General features: G+C 47.5%; 6 protein-coding genes across 6 annotated transcripts; 3 read left to right on the forward strand and 3 right to left on the reverse strand.

The window, feature by feature from the left end:
- Positions 1-935: 935 nt before the first annotated feature.
- Positions 936-2,049, reverse strand: BO88DRAFT_434414 (uncharacterized protein). Its single transcript, XM_025709480.1, has 4 exons — positions 1,981-2,049; positions 1,631-1,910; positions 1,494-1,572; positions 936-1,440 (listed from the first exon to the last, which is right to left on the reverse strand). Exons 2-4 carry the CDS (start codon positions 1,658-1,660, stop codon positions 1,112-1,114), a joined length of 438 nt encoding a protein of 145 aa, XP_025563979.1. The 5' UTR covers positions 1,661-1,910; positions 1,981-2,049; the 3' UTR covers positions 936-1,111.
- A 2,569-nt stretch (positions 2,050-4,618) lies between these two features.
- BO88DRAFT_385970 (Pfs domain protein) lies at positions 4,619-5,761 on the reverse strand (the record flags this gene model as incomplete). The annotated part of the gene is made up of 1 exon (XM_025704767.1): positions 4,619-5,761. Exon 1 carries the CDS (start codon positions 5,693-5,695, stop codon positions 4,619-4,621), a length of 1,077 nt encoding a protein of 358 aa, XP_025563980.1. The 5' UTR covers positions 5,696-5,761.
- Positions 5,762-6,399: 638 nt separating this feature from the next.
- Positions 6,400-8,743, forward strand: BO88DRAFT_337732 (ATP-binding protein; the record flags this gene model as incomplete). The annotated part of the gene is made up of 4 exons (XM_025702951.1): positions 6,400-7,479; positions 7,539-7,728; positions 7,797-8,135; positions 8,202-8,743. 4 exons carry the CDS (start codon positions 6,400-6,402, stop codon positions 8,741-8,743), a joined length of 2,151 nt encoding a protein of 716 aa, XP_025563981.1.
- A 735-nt stretch (positions 8,744-9,478) lies between these two features.
- On the reverse strand, positions 9,479-10,770 carry BO88DRAFT_337877 (uncharacterized protein; the record flags this gene model as incomplete). The annotated part of the gene is made up of 3 exons (XM_025702961.1): positions 9,479-10,107; positions 10,164-10,371; positions 10,438-10,770. The coding sequence occupies 3 exons, from the start codon at positions 10,768-10,770 to the stop codon at positions 9,479-9,481; spliced, it is 1,170 nt and encodes a 389-aa protein (XP_025563982.1).
- Positions 10,771-11,372: 602 nt separating this feature from the next.
- BO88DRAFT_480367 (Hsp70 family protein) lies at positions 11,373-13,445 on the forward strand (the record flags this gene model as incomplete). The annotated part of the gene is made up of 10 exons (XM_025712142.1): positions 11,373-11,415; positions 11,551-11,924; positions 12,011-12,058; positions 12,132-12,201; positions 12,260-12,555; positions 12,615-12,639; positions 12,791-12,936; positions 13,015-13,147; positions 13,232-13,255; positions 13,300-13,445. The coding sequence occupies 10 exons, from the start codon at positions 11,373-11,375 to the stop codon at positions 13,443-13,445; spliced, it is 1,305 nt and encodes a 434-aa protein (XP_025563983.1).
- Positions 13,446-15,106: 1,661 nt separating this feature from the next.
- BO88DRAFT_363061 (carbohydrate esterase family 5 protein) lies at positions 15,107-16,347 on the forward strand. Its single transcript, XM_025703937.1, has 3 exons — positions 15,107-15,534; positions 15,595-15,785; positions 15,870-16,347. The coding sequence occupies exons 1-3, from the start codon at positions 15,222-15,224 to the stop codon at positions 16,227-16,229; spliced, it is 864 nt and encodes a 287-aa protein (XP_025563984.1). The 5' UTR covers positions 15,107-15,221; the 3' UTR covers positions 16,230-16,347.
- The last annotated feature ends 1 nt before the right edge of the window (position 16,348 follows it).

Raw genomic sequence — 16,348 nt, forward strand, 5'->3', positions numbered from 1 at the left:
TCAACTTTTGCAGGTAGAACAAGTCATTTGGTCGAATTATATCCTTAAAGTGACCATATCACAGTATACCATGTACAAAGCTGATGGATATCGAAGGCCATGATCAAGCTTATCTTGCTACCTGAACGGGCGATACTTGTTTCGCCTCGTCAATATTTGTTTTAACAGAATCGCTGCCCACACTGACACTCCGCAGCCTCGCTGCCACCTTGCAGATAACGAGGACCCTCAAAGTGACACAAAGAGACACGCTAGATCTTAAAGACCCAGGTCTACGAGCACCACAGTAACCGACACTCGGCGGACCCCGGGCTCGGCAACATGCAGTTCAGCCTGGCGCAGCAGTTTTTCCGCAATGATCTCCGGTTGTACTTCTACCTCTGGCTTTCGGCACTGAAGTGGCTGCAGGGTACAACATATGCTTATTACAGGCCATAATGATTGGTAGAATTTAGCAAATAGCTAATGATTACAAGAGAAGGATTATGATAGAGACTGTCCCAGGACACAGAGATACTCGAGGCAACGAAGAGTCCAAGCAAAGGGCAGTGGGAGTAGAGATAACAAACGAAAAATAGAGACTGTCAACGGAGAGGATATTGTCTACTGATCTGCTATAGTGGCTGACCATTTTTGATGGGAATGTTTCCAGCGAGCAACAAGTAGCAATTGTAGGTAGTGTGCTATAATTACAGGAAGTAGTATACAATGAGTTGGTGATGATGGACTGTTCTTATTCTTTTCAGATCTGAGTAACTGATACAATGTCTACTTTGACTGTTTGGTTTAGCTACAGAGCAAACATACATGCTCATCCCAGGTGGACTATTATCGTCTAGCTTTAGTAGTCTACATTGATATAGAGTATATTCCTTCTATTTCCTCTAGAATCATACCGAGGAACCTAGGGTGTTGGACAGGAATCATCATTGATGGCTCATGAGACGTTCCGAGCAGCGGGTTGTGATTCTACTCAAACATTAGACTGATTGTATGAGTTTAGTCCTTCAGCTATTCGTGTTGTTCTTCAAAGAAAACATATTTCACATCGGTGTTTCCTCCCTTAACCCAGCGCCCAATATCTAGCAGAGAGATATTGACCTGGGATCAATCACGATCTTTCCTCCTTGATTTTTTCCATGACCATGGACTTAGTCTCTGTCTTAACCAAGACGACATCCGGTTCGATATCCCGCTTTACAGTTACCAATTTAGTAGGAGAGACGGGTGTATCCTTATCATCCAACTTGGTCTTCTTAGCCGGACGCTTGTGAAAATTGCAAGCGATATCAGGCTGTCGCTTCATGGGGTTACTAGACAGAGTAGTAGTTGAGGTCGACTTGTCACCCGAGCTGCCGGCAGTGCTCTTGGTGGGACTGGAGTTGTTCGCCTGACGCTTGAGCTTTGTTATCTGTTGTTCGATCGCGCATGCGGTGCAGTCTGTCTCGATTAGCTTTGGTGTAAATCTGGATTCATACTAGGGTTCAAGGTACCGCTGCCCATGTGGGTGGCAAGTCGTTCGTAATCAAGCCTGAGCTTCCCACGCATCTGCTCCAATACACCAACCAAGAGCTTCATTTGTCAGTTGTGTCTGTCATAGATTGTGTATGTGTCGGGTCTTCTCGCTTACCTTGGCGTTGGCTTCGTTGGTCCAGTACATTTTTGCCTGATGGCGGTGTGTGGTGAGAGGGGAGAGGTGTGGTTATCAGCTTAGAAGATGAGATTATATGATGATTTTGGTGTGTTGAATAGGAATAGAAGGGGGTAACAGCTCAAGTGTAACAAGTATTGCACCTGATGATAAGAATGTTGTCATCAGTGAATGCTCAGTGTTGTGAATGTTGGTCTGAGTGGTATGCAAAAGGCAAGGCTGGTCGCAGTAATGCTTTGGAGGGCCTAGTCTGGCATCTCTATACAAAACATTAAACATACGAGAGGTAAGCATGCTGTAGATCGTCATGATATGCATATGGCTCTTACGTCTGGTGATACTGGCATGGATGGTGAGATGATAAGCATCAACAAGTGCCTGGATGCCAATCATTGATGCCCCTTTCACCAGGCATACATTTGAACACGTTGACCTGATCAGGAAAGGCTCCTGTTCTCGCGGTCGCTTACACCGCCTACTACTATAATTCGCTGTATCTTGCAGAATACTCACCGCCTCTAAAGGCCATCATGCCTTAGGCAAAAGTTGTGGTCGAAATTACAGGCAGCGTCAGGAACACTGTGCTTCGGTAAAAGATCTCTAGTCTACAAATCCACCTTGATCATTTACTCGAGAAAACAAAATATTGGGAATGATATGGAATAGATATAAACATACAAATTGAACATCCTGGCTTAGACTGCACCTACTCCTATCCGCGACCGCGCGACCGCAGTCATGTGATCATTTCTGTGATTACATGATTCTGGCAAAAGGGGCTCAAAGCACGTGATAAGTTGCAAAGGTCACTTGACCGTTTGTGAGCAGTCAAGTGAACCCCATGTACTTTCACGTGACGGTAAGCACCACCATTACGAACAAGTAGAGTCTTTCGTCCCTTTCAGAAAAACAAATCAGTCATGTAATAAGCAGTTCGTAAGAAGTTGAAGACACCTCGATAGTTAGGCAAGAAAAGAATATTTAATCTGTGTGCCAATGCCGGTAGTTCCTTGATTAGCAAAACACCAGATATGGCAGCGACCTGAAAGATAGTACTGTTTGGTACGGTTAAGCGGCCCACGCGGTTAGGCGGCCCAGCTGGTAATACTATATAAAAGACTCTTTTTAATTAAACACAGGATATCTGAACTACTATAAGACTAGAAGAATAAATATCATATAAAAAGATTATAATTTCCTTTTTCACGTGCTTAAGCCCCTAAGCTCTAGAGTTGGTACTATAGTTCTCTGCCAATATACTAATCCGTTAGTATGCGGAAAATCGCTAGAAGTTCGAAATATTCAAACCCATCTTTCTCTGTCTCGATATATAGACGTAGTTGTAACAATTGATAACAATTGATAACGGTAGAATGTCTAAGTGTTCGATCATCAAATCTCTATTTATACTATATCTATAGAGGGTATCTCAGCTTCGTCACTTAGTAACACGCTATCTTTCAGTCGCCTTGAGTAGCTGCAATACTGGTATCAGGCAGGTTGCCAAGTATCTATCCCCTGTAGAATGCTGATTATGTTTCATCTAGTGCATCTTATCTAATACTGAATCTATCCGTTGTAACACTGGATGATGTATAGAGCGTATCAGGTGGCTCCTTGCTGACTGTCAAGAGTAAACCGTCCGAGAACCATGGGACAAAATTGTCAAAAGCCTTTGCCAGAGAGCCACAATAGACACACGAGATAGCTATGTGCATTAATCTTTTGAAAACCGGAAAAAAGATTTGGGACATTCATTCTTATACAGAGGATCTATCTAGAAGATCAGAGCTTCTAAAGTGTACTATTGGTTAAAGAAAACATAGAATCGGGAAAAAAAAAAAAAAAAAAAAAAAAAAAAAAAAAAAAAAAAAAAAAAAAAGAAAAAAAAAAAAAAAAAAAAAAAAAAAAAAAAACATCTTTTATATGGGATAGCAGCATGGCCTGTCTAACGATGTGGCCTGTCCGACCATCAGTTACGTTAATATCTAGAAGTGTGGTCCATATAGATTAAGTATATACTAATGACGCTATATATACGGTGCACCACCCCAGTGGATTAGTGATAGGTGACTGCGTGACGTTGATGGTGCTGGGTCGGCAGCTATTATCGCTTGAGTCTCCATGGTAAGGACCTTGTGACAGATCCTGCAACTGTATGGCTCTGTGTTGCTGGAACGAGGAGATGATTGCGTTGGGCGACTTTAACTTCAGTACTGGCTAAGTGGCTGCTGTGATTCACAACAAGGATTTTCACCACTGTCTTACATTCCCGCTGAGTTATTTCTTTGATAAGGCGCAAGAAGAATGCTACCAATGAGGTGTCCTCTGTCAATGGATTATCTTCTGAATCCACAAGTGTGCTCCTTTCGATTACCATGATTAGCTGAGTGAGGGACGACATAGCCTTTCCCAGCAGGCTTAGCCATTGCATCTGCTGCCCATCAGCTCGAGCCTGAGCGTAATATGCTGAGGCGTCGCTCTCAGTCTGTGGGTGCTTGCTTAAATGAAATATCTGACACGCGAGGCTCTTGAAGACATCCGTGGTAAACGCACCTTCGCTCGTGCCTTGATTGTCGGCTTGCAGCACCCAAACAACCGGTTCCCGTTTTTGCCTAAGGCATGAAATCAGATTGACTAGTGTGGACCGGACGGAGAATCGGGTTTTATAGTTCCCGTTGAGTAAGACCAAGTCGTTTCTATCGCTATATTGCCAACGCCTGAATCGTGGACATAACCAGAAATGGCATGCATTCGTGAGTGGAAGTCTTTTGCAAGGTGTACGAATCCTGCAGGAACTCGCAACAATTCGTAACGATCTAAGATGCTCTGAACTGCCAGGCCCGCAGAGAATTTCAATGATCTCATCACGCTTGGGGGGGGCAAGTGATTGATTAGTGTTGATCGCCATGCCATAACTCGTCGCCCGGCTATTTGTCATTTCTAAAATTAAGAAATATCAGTTATTCATGCCCGAAAGCTACTATGTCGGGATCCTAACACACCTGTGAATGACATGCACGTGCTGTGCAGGATGCTTTTTCTCATATGCAAGTCATGACTTGGTGTATAATTACTATTGGACTCATGCCGGGGGATACCACTGCTTGTAACTGATGTGACCTGAAGGAGTTCTCTAGTGTAGGCCGCTGCAACGGCCGCTGCGTATCTCTGCCAACTTTTATTCTTATGGGTATCTGCGTAGTCGCAGATTCCCCGGATTACCAAACAGGGAAACGTGTTCATCAGGCCTGCAGCTTCCATCTCAACACATATGGCTCCAAATTTTCGCCCGAGCTGGTCCCTCAGGCAGGAGTCTTTGATGACCCTGTTGCCGGACGCAATCAAACCGTAATGAATCACGGGCTCATTAGAAATTCGTTTGGGGCGCTTGACACTTCTTGATAAGTCACAATGAATGCAGGAACTTGCCCGTGACCTATGGATGTAGTCGGACAAAAATAAGTAATCCGATGACTGAGGGCGTGCATATCCGCTCTCCATGAAGGGATTTCTCCTGAACATCTCAGTTACTGAATGGCAAACTTTGCTTCCCTGCACCTCGTGGCTGGCTTGCAGTTTCGCCAAGGCTGAAAGCAAGGTCCGTGGCGGCCGATCCAGTGTCCCTGTATGTTCAAAATGTCCAGGATATGCTTTCCCGTAGTCGTATTGGACTACTCCACCGTAGATGCCTGTGGGACTGCTGACTACAATGTCGCCTAAACGTACGTCGTTTGTTTCATTGGGTATCCCGCCGCCAATCCCCACCATCAAGCCGAACCGAATGGCATAGAAACTGGACTTCAGCTGCGTAGCTACTGTCGCGGCTGATGCTATACCATACTCTCGGCTGGGTAAGCAAGTGATCACAACATTATGGAGGCCAATTTGGCCAAAGATGTATGTATTATGATCATTTGGTTGCGCAGGCAGTTCTTCGTGGAGCACATCCAGCATTGCTGCGGCAGCGGCCATCTCCAACGGCAGAGCACAAATCCATCCGACTGTGTAATCATCATAAGACAAACGGGCCTTCTGCGCCATTCTTTTTCACCTCGTAACGGAACCTATAAACGGGTAGCAGCGGGGCATGAACTTTGTCGAAGTTGAAGAGAGAGATTAGAGGGAAATAGTTAGCAGCAGAATATACTCGGGCGAAACCCCCACTGAAAGAGCTTCTCCACGTGACTTAGGACGGTGGTGAGGCTGTGCTTGACAAGGCTGCCAGCAAACAGTGCGGGGGGATTCGATACCCACCGGACATCAGTATTTGCGCCTTACACATATACCCTCTTCGGGGCTCATACGCTTGTTATATGACATCCTGCAGACGAAACATTTCAGACATGGAAAGAAGAGTGCGTCTTTCTTCCTATGATGGATATACGCCGCCACGGGTGCGTTACACATCAAGCGTACCTCCATCAAGCATCGAGGACGACCCAAAAGGATTGGAGCCGCTGTCCGAACACCATCGGCTGTCAAGAGATAAGACATCTCAGAACAACAATGAGCCAGACACTGCACTCGTCTTGAAACAGCCCATAGCAACAGAAAGGCCAACCTCGACTCGCGGTGCTCCTGTCATGATATCACTTGACACCGATACCAGGTCCTGGAATTCTTCTATTACGTCAGATAGTGAAGAGTCCGATAGAGGCTACTATCGCTCCTTGGGGATGAGCCGCGGGGCAAAATCGAAACCTTCAGACAATGCAATCACCCGTCGGCGCTCAAGCAGAGAAGCGATGTTGGAGGAACTTGAGTCACTCCGGCTTGAGAATGAGAGACTAAGGGCTGGTTCTCAACCGTATCCAGATATTCCAGCGCCGTTGTCATACAGGCCACATGTATTCTACTGCATTGATGATGCAGATTTCTACTTGGATGAGCCGCGATGGGAAGGAGGCGGCGAAGCCCCTATCTTGTACTCGCGCAACCCCATCCGCAGCACCGATTATTACATTGACCAACATCCGGAGATCGCTTTCTGCTTTTGCAAGTATTATATTTCACAGCCGCCAGGAGATACATCCCTTTTAGAATCCAGCGACGGTGTATTCAAGCAGCCTCTTCCGGTGCGGCAGACGCTAAGACTTGTAGCAGCAGCTATGATTGATGCTGTTGAGCAGTTTGTTAGCCGGGTACCCGGTTTCTTTTCATTTTTTCCAGACTTTGATGCTGGAAAGGATATCCAAGAACCATATCTGTTCATGTTCTACTCACTACCCTATGTGCAGGAGGCTAGATCCGGCTTGGAGCCTCAAGCTCAAGGGCTCTTTGACCTCTTGTATGAGAGTATCGACGCTAGTCATGGTCTCGAGTATGCGAGCGTTACAAAGCATGCTGCGCATGGCCGCACTTCTAGTCGCCTTATCCAGTATCTTATCCAACCAGGAGATGTGCTTGTGGATTTGGATGGCCCAAGAACCCAGGCCTACCTCGCCGTAGGTTGGGCCGAACCAGTCAACCAAGTGCGACGAAATTATGAAGAAGAGATTCTGGAATATAAATCATCGGGCCAGAATCAAACAGCTAGGAAAGGGGTAAAGAGGCCAATCAAGCGATTACAATACCACTTTAGGGTTCCAGTGACCTATTTGAGTTTTGATGGGAACTTCGAACGAACAAATGCTATTCTTTCCTTCGACCTTGGAGTTGGACACGAAAGTGAAACAGTGCCTATCAAGTCACTTCGCTATATCCCCTTATCTCATCTCCCGTCTGACGTCCGAAAGACGCTGGAGCGTCGAGGGGAAACATTCTGGTCCATCCGCTTTAGAAGATACATTACATATAGAATGCCTACTGGAGAAAATCTGGATATCGTGAGTAGTTGTTCTACCAAGAATTAGAGAAAAGCAAAGCGGAACTGACAGCAAGGCAGACGGAGGATCGCTACTATGTCGATATCTCAACCTACAGAAAACTACACCCAGATACGACTATAAATCGCTCACATCTCCGAGCTGATATCGGCAGACGGGAAATGTCTCGTGATGAGCCTCCCCAAGGTCTATATCTGTTATTATTCCCGCCGACCATCGTGGGATATAATATGCTGCACAAGACATGGTGTACGCCGACCCGTCTATACTCCGAAACCTGCAGGCGCGAACTGTCCACTGATTGTCGTTATTTCTAGCTGACCTTTACGTTGATTACATCTATGACATTGACTGGAACAAGCAGGCTTTCCAGGATCTCGTAGTGGACGAAGAAATCAAAGAATTAGTCCAAGCGTTGGTTACCAGGCAGATAGAGTCGCAGAAGTCCACGGACTCTATAAGTGGCAAGGGAAACGGCCTAATCCTACTTCTCCATGGCGCGCCAGGAACAGGAAAGACATTCACTGCGGAAGGTGTGGCTGAATTTGCAGAAAAGCCGCTGTTTCGAATCACCTGTGGGGACGTGGGCATTGAGGCTACGAATGTGGAAAAGTACCTTCGAGCTGCATTCCATCTTGCAAAGCTTTGGGACTGTGGTGGGTTCTGTGCCCGCCAAATATCTTTGCCTATTGCTGGCTAGGAAACTAACCTCGGCATTATAGTTGTTCTTCTGGACGAAGCAGACGTTTTCCTGGAGGAGCGAGATGTCCGTGATCTCAATCGCAACGCTGTTGTCTCCGTATTCCTACGAGCGCTTGAATACCACGACGGGATCCTAATTCTAACATCAAACCGGGTGGGAACATTTGACGAAGCATTTAAGTCTCGCATTCAGCTGTCTCTTCACTACGAGAACCTGACCCTGGGCCAGCGGCGAAAAATCTGGCGCAATTTTATGCATCGACTCCGAAAGGTAGACGCGGAGAATGTAGACATAGAAGATGTACTGGATCACCTGGATGAACTGGGCGCAGAAGATATCAACGGGCGTGAGATCCGAAATGCGATTACTATTGCCCGTCAACTGGCCCAGTTTAAGGAAGAAAAGTTCTGCTACTCCCATTTAACGCGTGTTCTACGGGTAAGTGGGAAGTTCGGCAAGTATCTAAGAGATCTGCGGGACGGGCTTACTGACGATTATATAAAACATGATACGGGAGTACGTCATTCATATCGGGCGAAGAGGGCCAACAGCATGTCATAAGAGCCGGATGCTGCGTAGTGGCATGCACTGAACTCTTTCCGAATCATTATATTCTTTCATTGTGTCCTCTTTTATGTCCTTTAATATGTTCAACCATCTACGCATATGGTACTTTAGCTGCTCTTCTAGTATTAGATTCCTTCAGTAACAATCAAATAAATAATTCTCTTTCAAAGACAATCCAAGGAATTACGTACTACATCCTAGAGTGGTTAACAGCCAGGCTAGGCTAGGTTAATGGGAAAATCTGTACCTGCTGCCACGTTAATAGTAAGATATAAGATTATCTCTATAAATAACCGCGGAACATGAAAGAATAGGACAATTAATTATTTCTTTATTTTCAATATTTGTTCATGGATCAGCGAGGGAATGGCTGAGCTTTATTCCTCCTCATCCTATCTTTCACCCTCCGACGTGCCCATGTCATTGGTCACACAAGGAACCAGGATGATAAATTTAGCAGGCTATACGAGGCTGGAGAGAAAGGTAATGCTGGACTGTTGCTGCCGCTAAGCCTCCAGACGAGACATTCTGGCGGGATTGAAATGATCGGTCAACCCATGAGTGCCCGTTTGTTGGAAGGCTACTCTTTCAATGATGGTGAGTGGAATGAATTGTAAAACAACAGGGATGATTTTATTCTGTTTGTATTAACATCCATGGAACCCAGCATGAAGAGAAGGAAAGGAAAACTGGAAAGAAAAAGGAAAAAGCCAGATTCGTCACCAATAATCAGAACATCTCCGACGTGTTCACATAGACGTCCCCCTCCTCAAAACATGTAGCTCGCATGATGATCCTTCTTTTGGCTGTGGTACTTTTCTTGGCCTCATCCCCTTTATCCAGCACAACACTAGCCTTAGAAATAATAGCGGTCACGGACTTGCAGGAGGGATCTGGCCCGCTGGGTGCACTATCAGTGTACATGATAGTTGGCCGTGCGACCAGCAGTATTTTACGACCCTCAAAGTCCATCTCATCTACAATATCACCATTGGAGAGGTGAAAGATCATGTAGGAGCTACCGCATTGGTACAACGGTCCTAGCTCCGACAATCGCTTTATCTTGAAGTGACCCCCCACCCGCGTTTCACAATCCTTCATGAGACCTAGGGAAGCTTCAAAGATCTCAATAAGCTCTTTTCTCCGCTTAGCCACCTGATTCCGGCCCAGGCGCTTTTTCAGGAGTAGACCGATTGGCTCACTGGCCAGCATCTCATCAGCCAGGCATGGCGCGCAGGCTAGAAGACGCTTGGCATTGTCCCGCCCAAAGCTCAGGTCGCCTGGTGCTTTGACAGAGTCTGTTGAGTTGGCCAGTCGATGGGTTTGCTCTTTCCATAGCGTTGCGAGGTTTGGGTTGGCTGAACACATATCAGTCAGTCCCATCTACCAAGTTCTGTGTTAAGGGACAACTCACTATCGAAGAACCGTTTGTAGAGGTACTGAAGCTTCGAGGCAAAGCGTTTGTCTTCGGCTTGATCCTTAGAACTTGTTTTCCCATCAAGATACTGAAACGAGTTTGAGAAAACATTTTCCATGATCGCCTTATGGATCAGGGCCTCAGCGAAGTGGTCGGCAAGACTTCGACGAGGTGGTAGCAACCCTTGGAGAACTGTCCAGTCTTCCTGGACACAATACCCCTTTAGGGCACCAATGACAATGTTCATTTCTTTTCTTGATATTGCCCCAACATCCGCAATCACCCAATTACACATCCATCCAACAACACACATGGCAAATCTTCCAAAACGTTCCCCAATCTCTTGGAAGTCAATTACCCATCTCTGACCACCCGCGTTGACGAGACGTTCCATTTCTTGGACCCCATGGGCGTGTTCTTCCTTCCTTGAGAGGACTGCTGAATGCTCCGTTTCTGAAACATTGTCCTCCTCCTCTGACAGAGAGGCCGCAGGATTTGGGGCCTCGTCTGCGTTCGTGAGACATTCGGCTGGACCAGGTGGAGAGCTTTGCTCAGGGGAGCTTTTAAGGTTGGAGGACGAAGGCTGCGCTTGCGTTTGTTCCATGACTCTTGTGTGAGCTCTAGTACACACCATAGTATGCTTGTTAACGATGGATGAATTGTGGACACGAAATGAATCTAGGAAGGGAGAAGCGTTTGAGGTCAAGTGAGGGAGAATCGTGGGGAGACACACTGAAGGGATAGGCTCTGGTAAATAACGGGAAGACAGGCCGCTTTGTTCTGGGGGGCTGAAAGGTGGCCCTGCAGTCATCCGCTCTTCATCCTTTACTCGTATCCTGCTAAATTTAGGGTTCAATGGCTGCTTATGATTTGTGAACCATTGCAGCTGCCCGGCCCGGATCCCGTCTCTCTTTATTGCTCCTCCCTAACCTTCCTCTCTCCTTTCATTGACCGTTTTGCAAGGCCCTGTCCAAGATTTTATGATTAGCCTTCATTGATTCTATATATCTCCCATTCAGCATTCATCTCTATTCACGTCATACCACGGAATTCCCTTCAATTGTCCTGTCTGCATCCCACCATAGTTGAAGACTCTTTCAAACTCAATCATCTTGGCCATGCAATCACCTTCAGTCAGAAAAAAACTGATTGTTGGGGTTGATTTTGGAACGGAAAAAACCTGTAAGACCCTCTTCAAAATCACAGATGATGAATATCCCTCTTTTAACGAATCACACATCGAATATAGGTGTGTCGTATGCTTTCTGGAACCAAAGGCGATCTAGCACGCCCGACATCATCAGGTCCTTGGTCATCGAACGCAAGCATATTTTTCCAACCATGCTGGCATACCTTCAAGACAGGAGTGTAACATGGGGCCAAGATGCACGAAACAGAAAGGATCCGGTCTTCAAGTGGCTCAAATTATTCCTCTACGACCAGGAGCACCCCATCCTGCGCGAGACCCCGAATCCAGCATTGCCAGACGGTGTTTCATCCGAGCAGCTTGTTTCCGACTATCTTCGTCAACTCTATACAGAGATACAGAATCTGATTGTCTCTCCACGTCGTTCGGCCGAACTCGGGACCGATTTTTGGTTTAGCCAGCCAGCTAGCTGGTCTGCCGACAACCAGAGGGTTTTTGCCAAAGCAGTGCGAGACGCAGGCTTCGGGTCCAAAGAAGCTGACAACCTTTTTTTCCTTACCGAAGCAGAAGCTGCTGCTCTATATTTCATACATCAGAGGGGATCTGAAGCGGTCAGTGAAAAGCCTGCCAAACCCCACCACCCTAGTTTCTTTCCCCTCCACATGGCCGATCAGCTAACTGGCGTTGACTCGTGAAGAAGGAAGATGACCTTATTCTAGTATGCGACGTCGGTGGAGGAACCACCGTAAGTGCCCGAGCCCCTACGGGGATGTCATTGGCTATTTTCGTCGGCTACAAACTGACTCGACTGCCGGAAGGATGTCGGTGCTTTTCATATTCAGGGGACCGGGTCAAATACCGTGTACGAACCACTGGGAAGATCGTCAGGTATGTATCGTCTTTGAAGCCAGTTTGACATTTCAAGGCAGTAGCTAACACTTTTCAGGGGTTAATTCCGGCGTCGCAGCATTGGATGCTGCGATCCGTCAACACATGAAGGAGCTGCCCCCACACATCTTTGGGCTCGTTAGGCCGCTGAACGAGGCCCTCCTGGATAGAATATGTGACCTCAAGTACCGATTCCATGGCACTGAGGAGGATCCCATCCCGACTGATGAGACCGGCGTAATCACCGTTCCCCCAGATGTGCTGAAGAATTCCCTGAACTCCAGGGTGGTCGATATTATCGACCTGATAACGGCCAACATCGTTCCACCGCGCCCACTAGAGCCACAAGTCTCGGTATGCTTTCCTGCACCTACCAACTATCAAATAGTACAAGCTGACAGTTCTTTTACCAGGATGTCTTCCTCACGGGTGGTGGGAGTCGGGTACCGTACTTGGTCGAGCAGATACGACAGAGATTGCAGCATACGGTTACCCTACATCGATTGGACTTATACGAGCAAGTTTGAATACACCCATTGATGCCAGACTGTGAGCTAACTGTTATATAGGCCAAGATCAGTGTCCTGAGGAGCGACTCGTCGAGGGATACTCGGCAGGGCGATCCCCCGCCTGTATTTTGACGCAAGCTACGGTCTGCAAGCTGCGGAGGGGGCTATCATCCGTGAGGGGAGCATCAACCGAGAGCAATCCTCCCCGCACTGGATAATTCGCAAGGTTTGTGTTGATTTGCTTCATCTCGCCCGAGCAAGATGATCTCAATCCAGACTGACATCTCCGTGATCGAATCTCCAGGGCCACGCAGTTGAAAGTCAGCACCAGAATGAGCTTTTTTTCGACATCCATTATCGTGCTGGAAATGCGCCCATAACCATCATAAATCTTCTTCGACATACAGCCGAGTTTCCTGATGCTAATATGGTGGTGAGTATTTTGAGCTTTCTTTTTGCCCGTCTCTGAACATCGTATTTGGTCTGCGCGCGTCTCGCTGATATCGCAAATGAAACCATAGAATCCGAACGGATGCCACCACTCAGTTTCCACCTACAGGGGTTGAACCTCTCTTGCCTATGCGCGTAGGTGATGAGTACAGCGTGAAAGTGCAGATTACGTGGGAAGTCAGATACTCGGAGAGACAGGCCATTGTTAGATTCACGGCCCGGTCGCAGAACGCACTACTTGGTGAGCAGGATGTACCTCTGGGTGGATGCCGTTTGGTAGAGTGAGTTTGCCATTTTGTTTCCTCTCTTCTCTTTCCTCTCTTCTCTTTTCTCTCTCTCTTTCCATATCGCTCCTCTGGTGACCCTACTTCTGATAATCCTTGGTTCCCCCTAATACGCATGCCGATCATTCCATCCTTTATATTTCGGGTTTTTTCATTCCTCAAGACTATCAGTGTGCCCATAGACTGTCTGCAAACCCCATATACCTGTCGCGCTTAATCATAGAGTACTCTGAATTTTAGCATACAAAAGTCCTTTTTAATACAAGAGGAGAATGAATGTTCTAGCCTCGTCGTCGTGAACACACGCACTAGATCTCACCGTAGATAAAAAACCATCGAAACCGGCATCAAGACAAATGACCATCCCTCCAGATCCTTCAATCAGTCTACCTAATGATTTGTTTGACAATATACTTCCAGCCCCATCCCATATACACTGTCACCAAAGTCTACCCGCACCCTGACACGTCCACGATAAATCACAGCCTACCTACACCACCCGATTGAATCAGCCATACGAAACAATCATTTCATCTCTGGGGATCTAGACTACAAGGACCTTCTGGACTAGTATATGTGACGGATCACCTGGCCCCGCTGCACTCTAACCCTGACAGTATCTTGTGCCCGACACTGACGGGTAAACATTCCACAGCCGATATTCAACCAGCACACCCGCCAATAATCATCCGTGAGCATTCATCCGACTCAGCCGGCCAACCTCGTGAGCCGAGGCAATGCAGGAAGTAAGTTGGTGTGCCTTGGTCTGATGATCGGGTTCGTTTGTTTCAGAAGGAAAGGGAAGGGAAGGGTTCAGTTGACCGAGGCCGAAGTTTATCCATTACCGTACTTCCAGACAATTGTCGAACCGCATAGCAGCAGCAGGAACATCATAAAAACTAGCATTAATCCCGTATTCTCATACTTATTACCTCTACCCTCTCAGTTCCATCGTTAAACAGAGAATCGGGTTTAAGAGAAACAGAACACCTATCCCGACATAGGCCAACCCCGTCTTCCGAAGCCAAGAAAGACTCAAAAATGGGCAGCCCTAAAAGCCATCCGCGAACCCGCGCTAGACTAAAATAAAACCCGCGCGGCGCCCGCCTGGACGCAGATTGATTACCACCCCAGCAAATTAATCTATCGGCGACAGACCCTGGTTTGCCCCGTGCTTGACCGATGCCTAGCCTCACCAGCCTAACTACCACCAAGGATGGTCGACACATAACGGTTCCTGCATATGATACCGCAGAATTTGTCGCAGGATGAGACCGAGAACCAACCAAAAGATGCAATTCGGGGTTTTCTGGGAGAAATTCTGGAAAGACTAGAATTAGTGGGGTTTCAGATGTGACTCCTGATTCCTGTTCCTGTTCTTTGTCCCTAATTTAACCTTAATAGACTTTGTTATACTCTATGCTAGACTAGATTAGACTACGGAGTAGAACAGATACCCATGAACCCGGAAGGAACAGCCCTGGTATGGTGAAACCGACAGACTCCACACGGGGGTGATCAGTCGATCCAGTTCAATTTGGCATTCCCTAACCGACCCAAAAATGATCAATCTTTGGTAAATGACCAATGTCGCAGAAAACACCACTGCCATGTATATAAACCAGCTTCAAGTCCAAGTTTCTCCTATCCAGCAAGTGCAGTGCACCGCCCATCTCATCCCATCCTTCCTCCCATCCTCAGTCACTCGTTGAGCAGCGCTCCATACACTCGTTATACATACACCCCCAAATCATCTATATACATAAACACAACCAAAATGAAATCCTTCATCACTCTCTCCCTCCTCGCCACGGCCCTAGGCGCCCCCACCTCCACCCTCCAGGCCCGTCAATTCGACCTCTCCTCGTTGACCTCCGGCCTGTCCGCCCTGACCTCCGGCTCGACTGGAAGTACCGGCACTGGATCAGAAACGACCACCGGATCCAGCGGCCTCAGTGCTCTGGCCTCGCTGTTCCCGTCGTCATCCACTTCCAGCACTACGGGCAGTACCAGCGGTACTAGCGACAGCAGCAGCAGTAGCAGTGATGGGCTCAGCAGCCTGCTGAGCATGTTCTCCAGCAGTGGGAGCGGTATGATTTCCCCACCTTCAAGAGTAATGAGTATATACAGTAAGCTAATGAAAAGAAAAGGCTCATCCACCGAGAACGGCGTGACCCAACACAGCGGTAGCTGCAAGAAACTCACCTTCATTTTCGCCCGCGGCACCACCGAGATCGGCAACATGGGAACCGTCGTCGGTCCGGAGGTCGCGAGCGAATTGGCCTCCCTGACTGGGAATCAGGTCACCGTGCAGGGTGTGAATTATCCTGCTGATTGGGAGGTGAGCATTCCCTTTTCCTTCCCTTCACTTTTCATGAATGATATGTAGAAGAAGAGGATATTAATGAAGATGATAATGGTATAGGGCAACGTCTCCCTCGGCTCCTCGGGTGGTCCTACCATGGCCTCGTACGTGAAGGAAGCGCTGCAGCAGTGCCCCAACACCAAGGTCGTCTTGGGTGGATACTCGCAGGGTTCGATGGTGGTGCATTACGCCGCGAACCAGCTCAGCGCGGACCAGTTGTCTGGTGCGGTGTTGTTCGGTGATCCGTTGAAGATGGAGAGCGTGGGTAAGTTGTCGAGCAGTAAGGTCAAGGAGTTCTGTGCTAGTGGGGATCCCGTTTGCGAGAATGGTGTCAATGTCATGGCGCACTTGACTTATGGCAGTGATGCGAAGGAGGCAGCGCAGTTCTTGGTCCAGGCTGCGGGGGTTTCTTCTTCTTAAACAGCTTTCTCTATATTTGATCTAGGGTGGTGGGATGGTAGTACTACTTATTTTGGATGGGGAAGGGTTCTGTTTGTGGTTGGGATGGTTGGGTATGGATATGAATGTGAAGATGGATT

The sequence above is a fragment of the Aspergillus vadensis genome (genome assembly GCF_003184925.1).
Source record: "Aspergillus vadensis CBS 113365 unplaced genomic scaffold BO88scaffold_8, whole genome shotgun sequence".
In the NCBI taxonomy this organism is placed as follows: Eukaryota; Fungi; Ascomycota; class Eurotiomycetes; order Eurotiales; family Aspergillaceae; genus Aspergillus; species Aspergillus vadensis.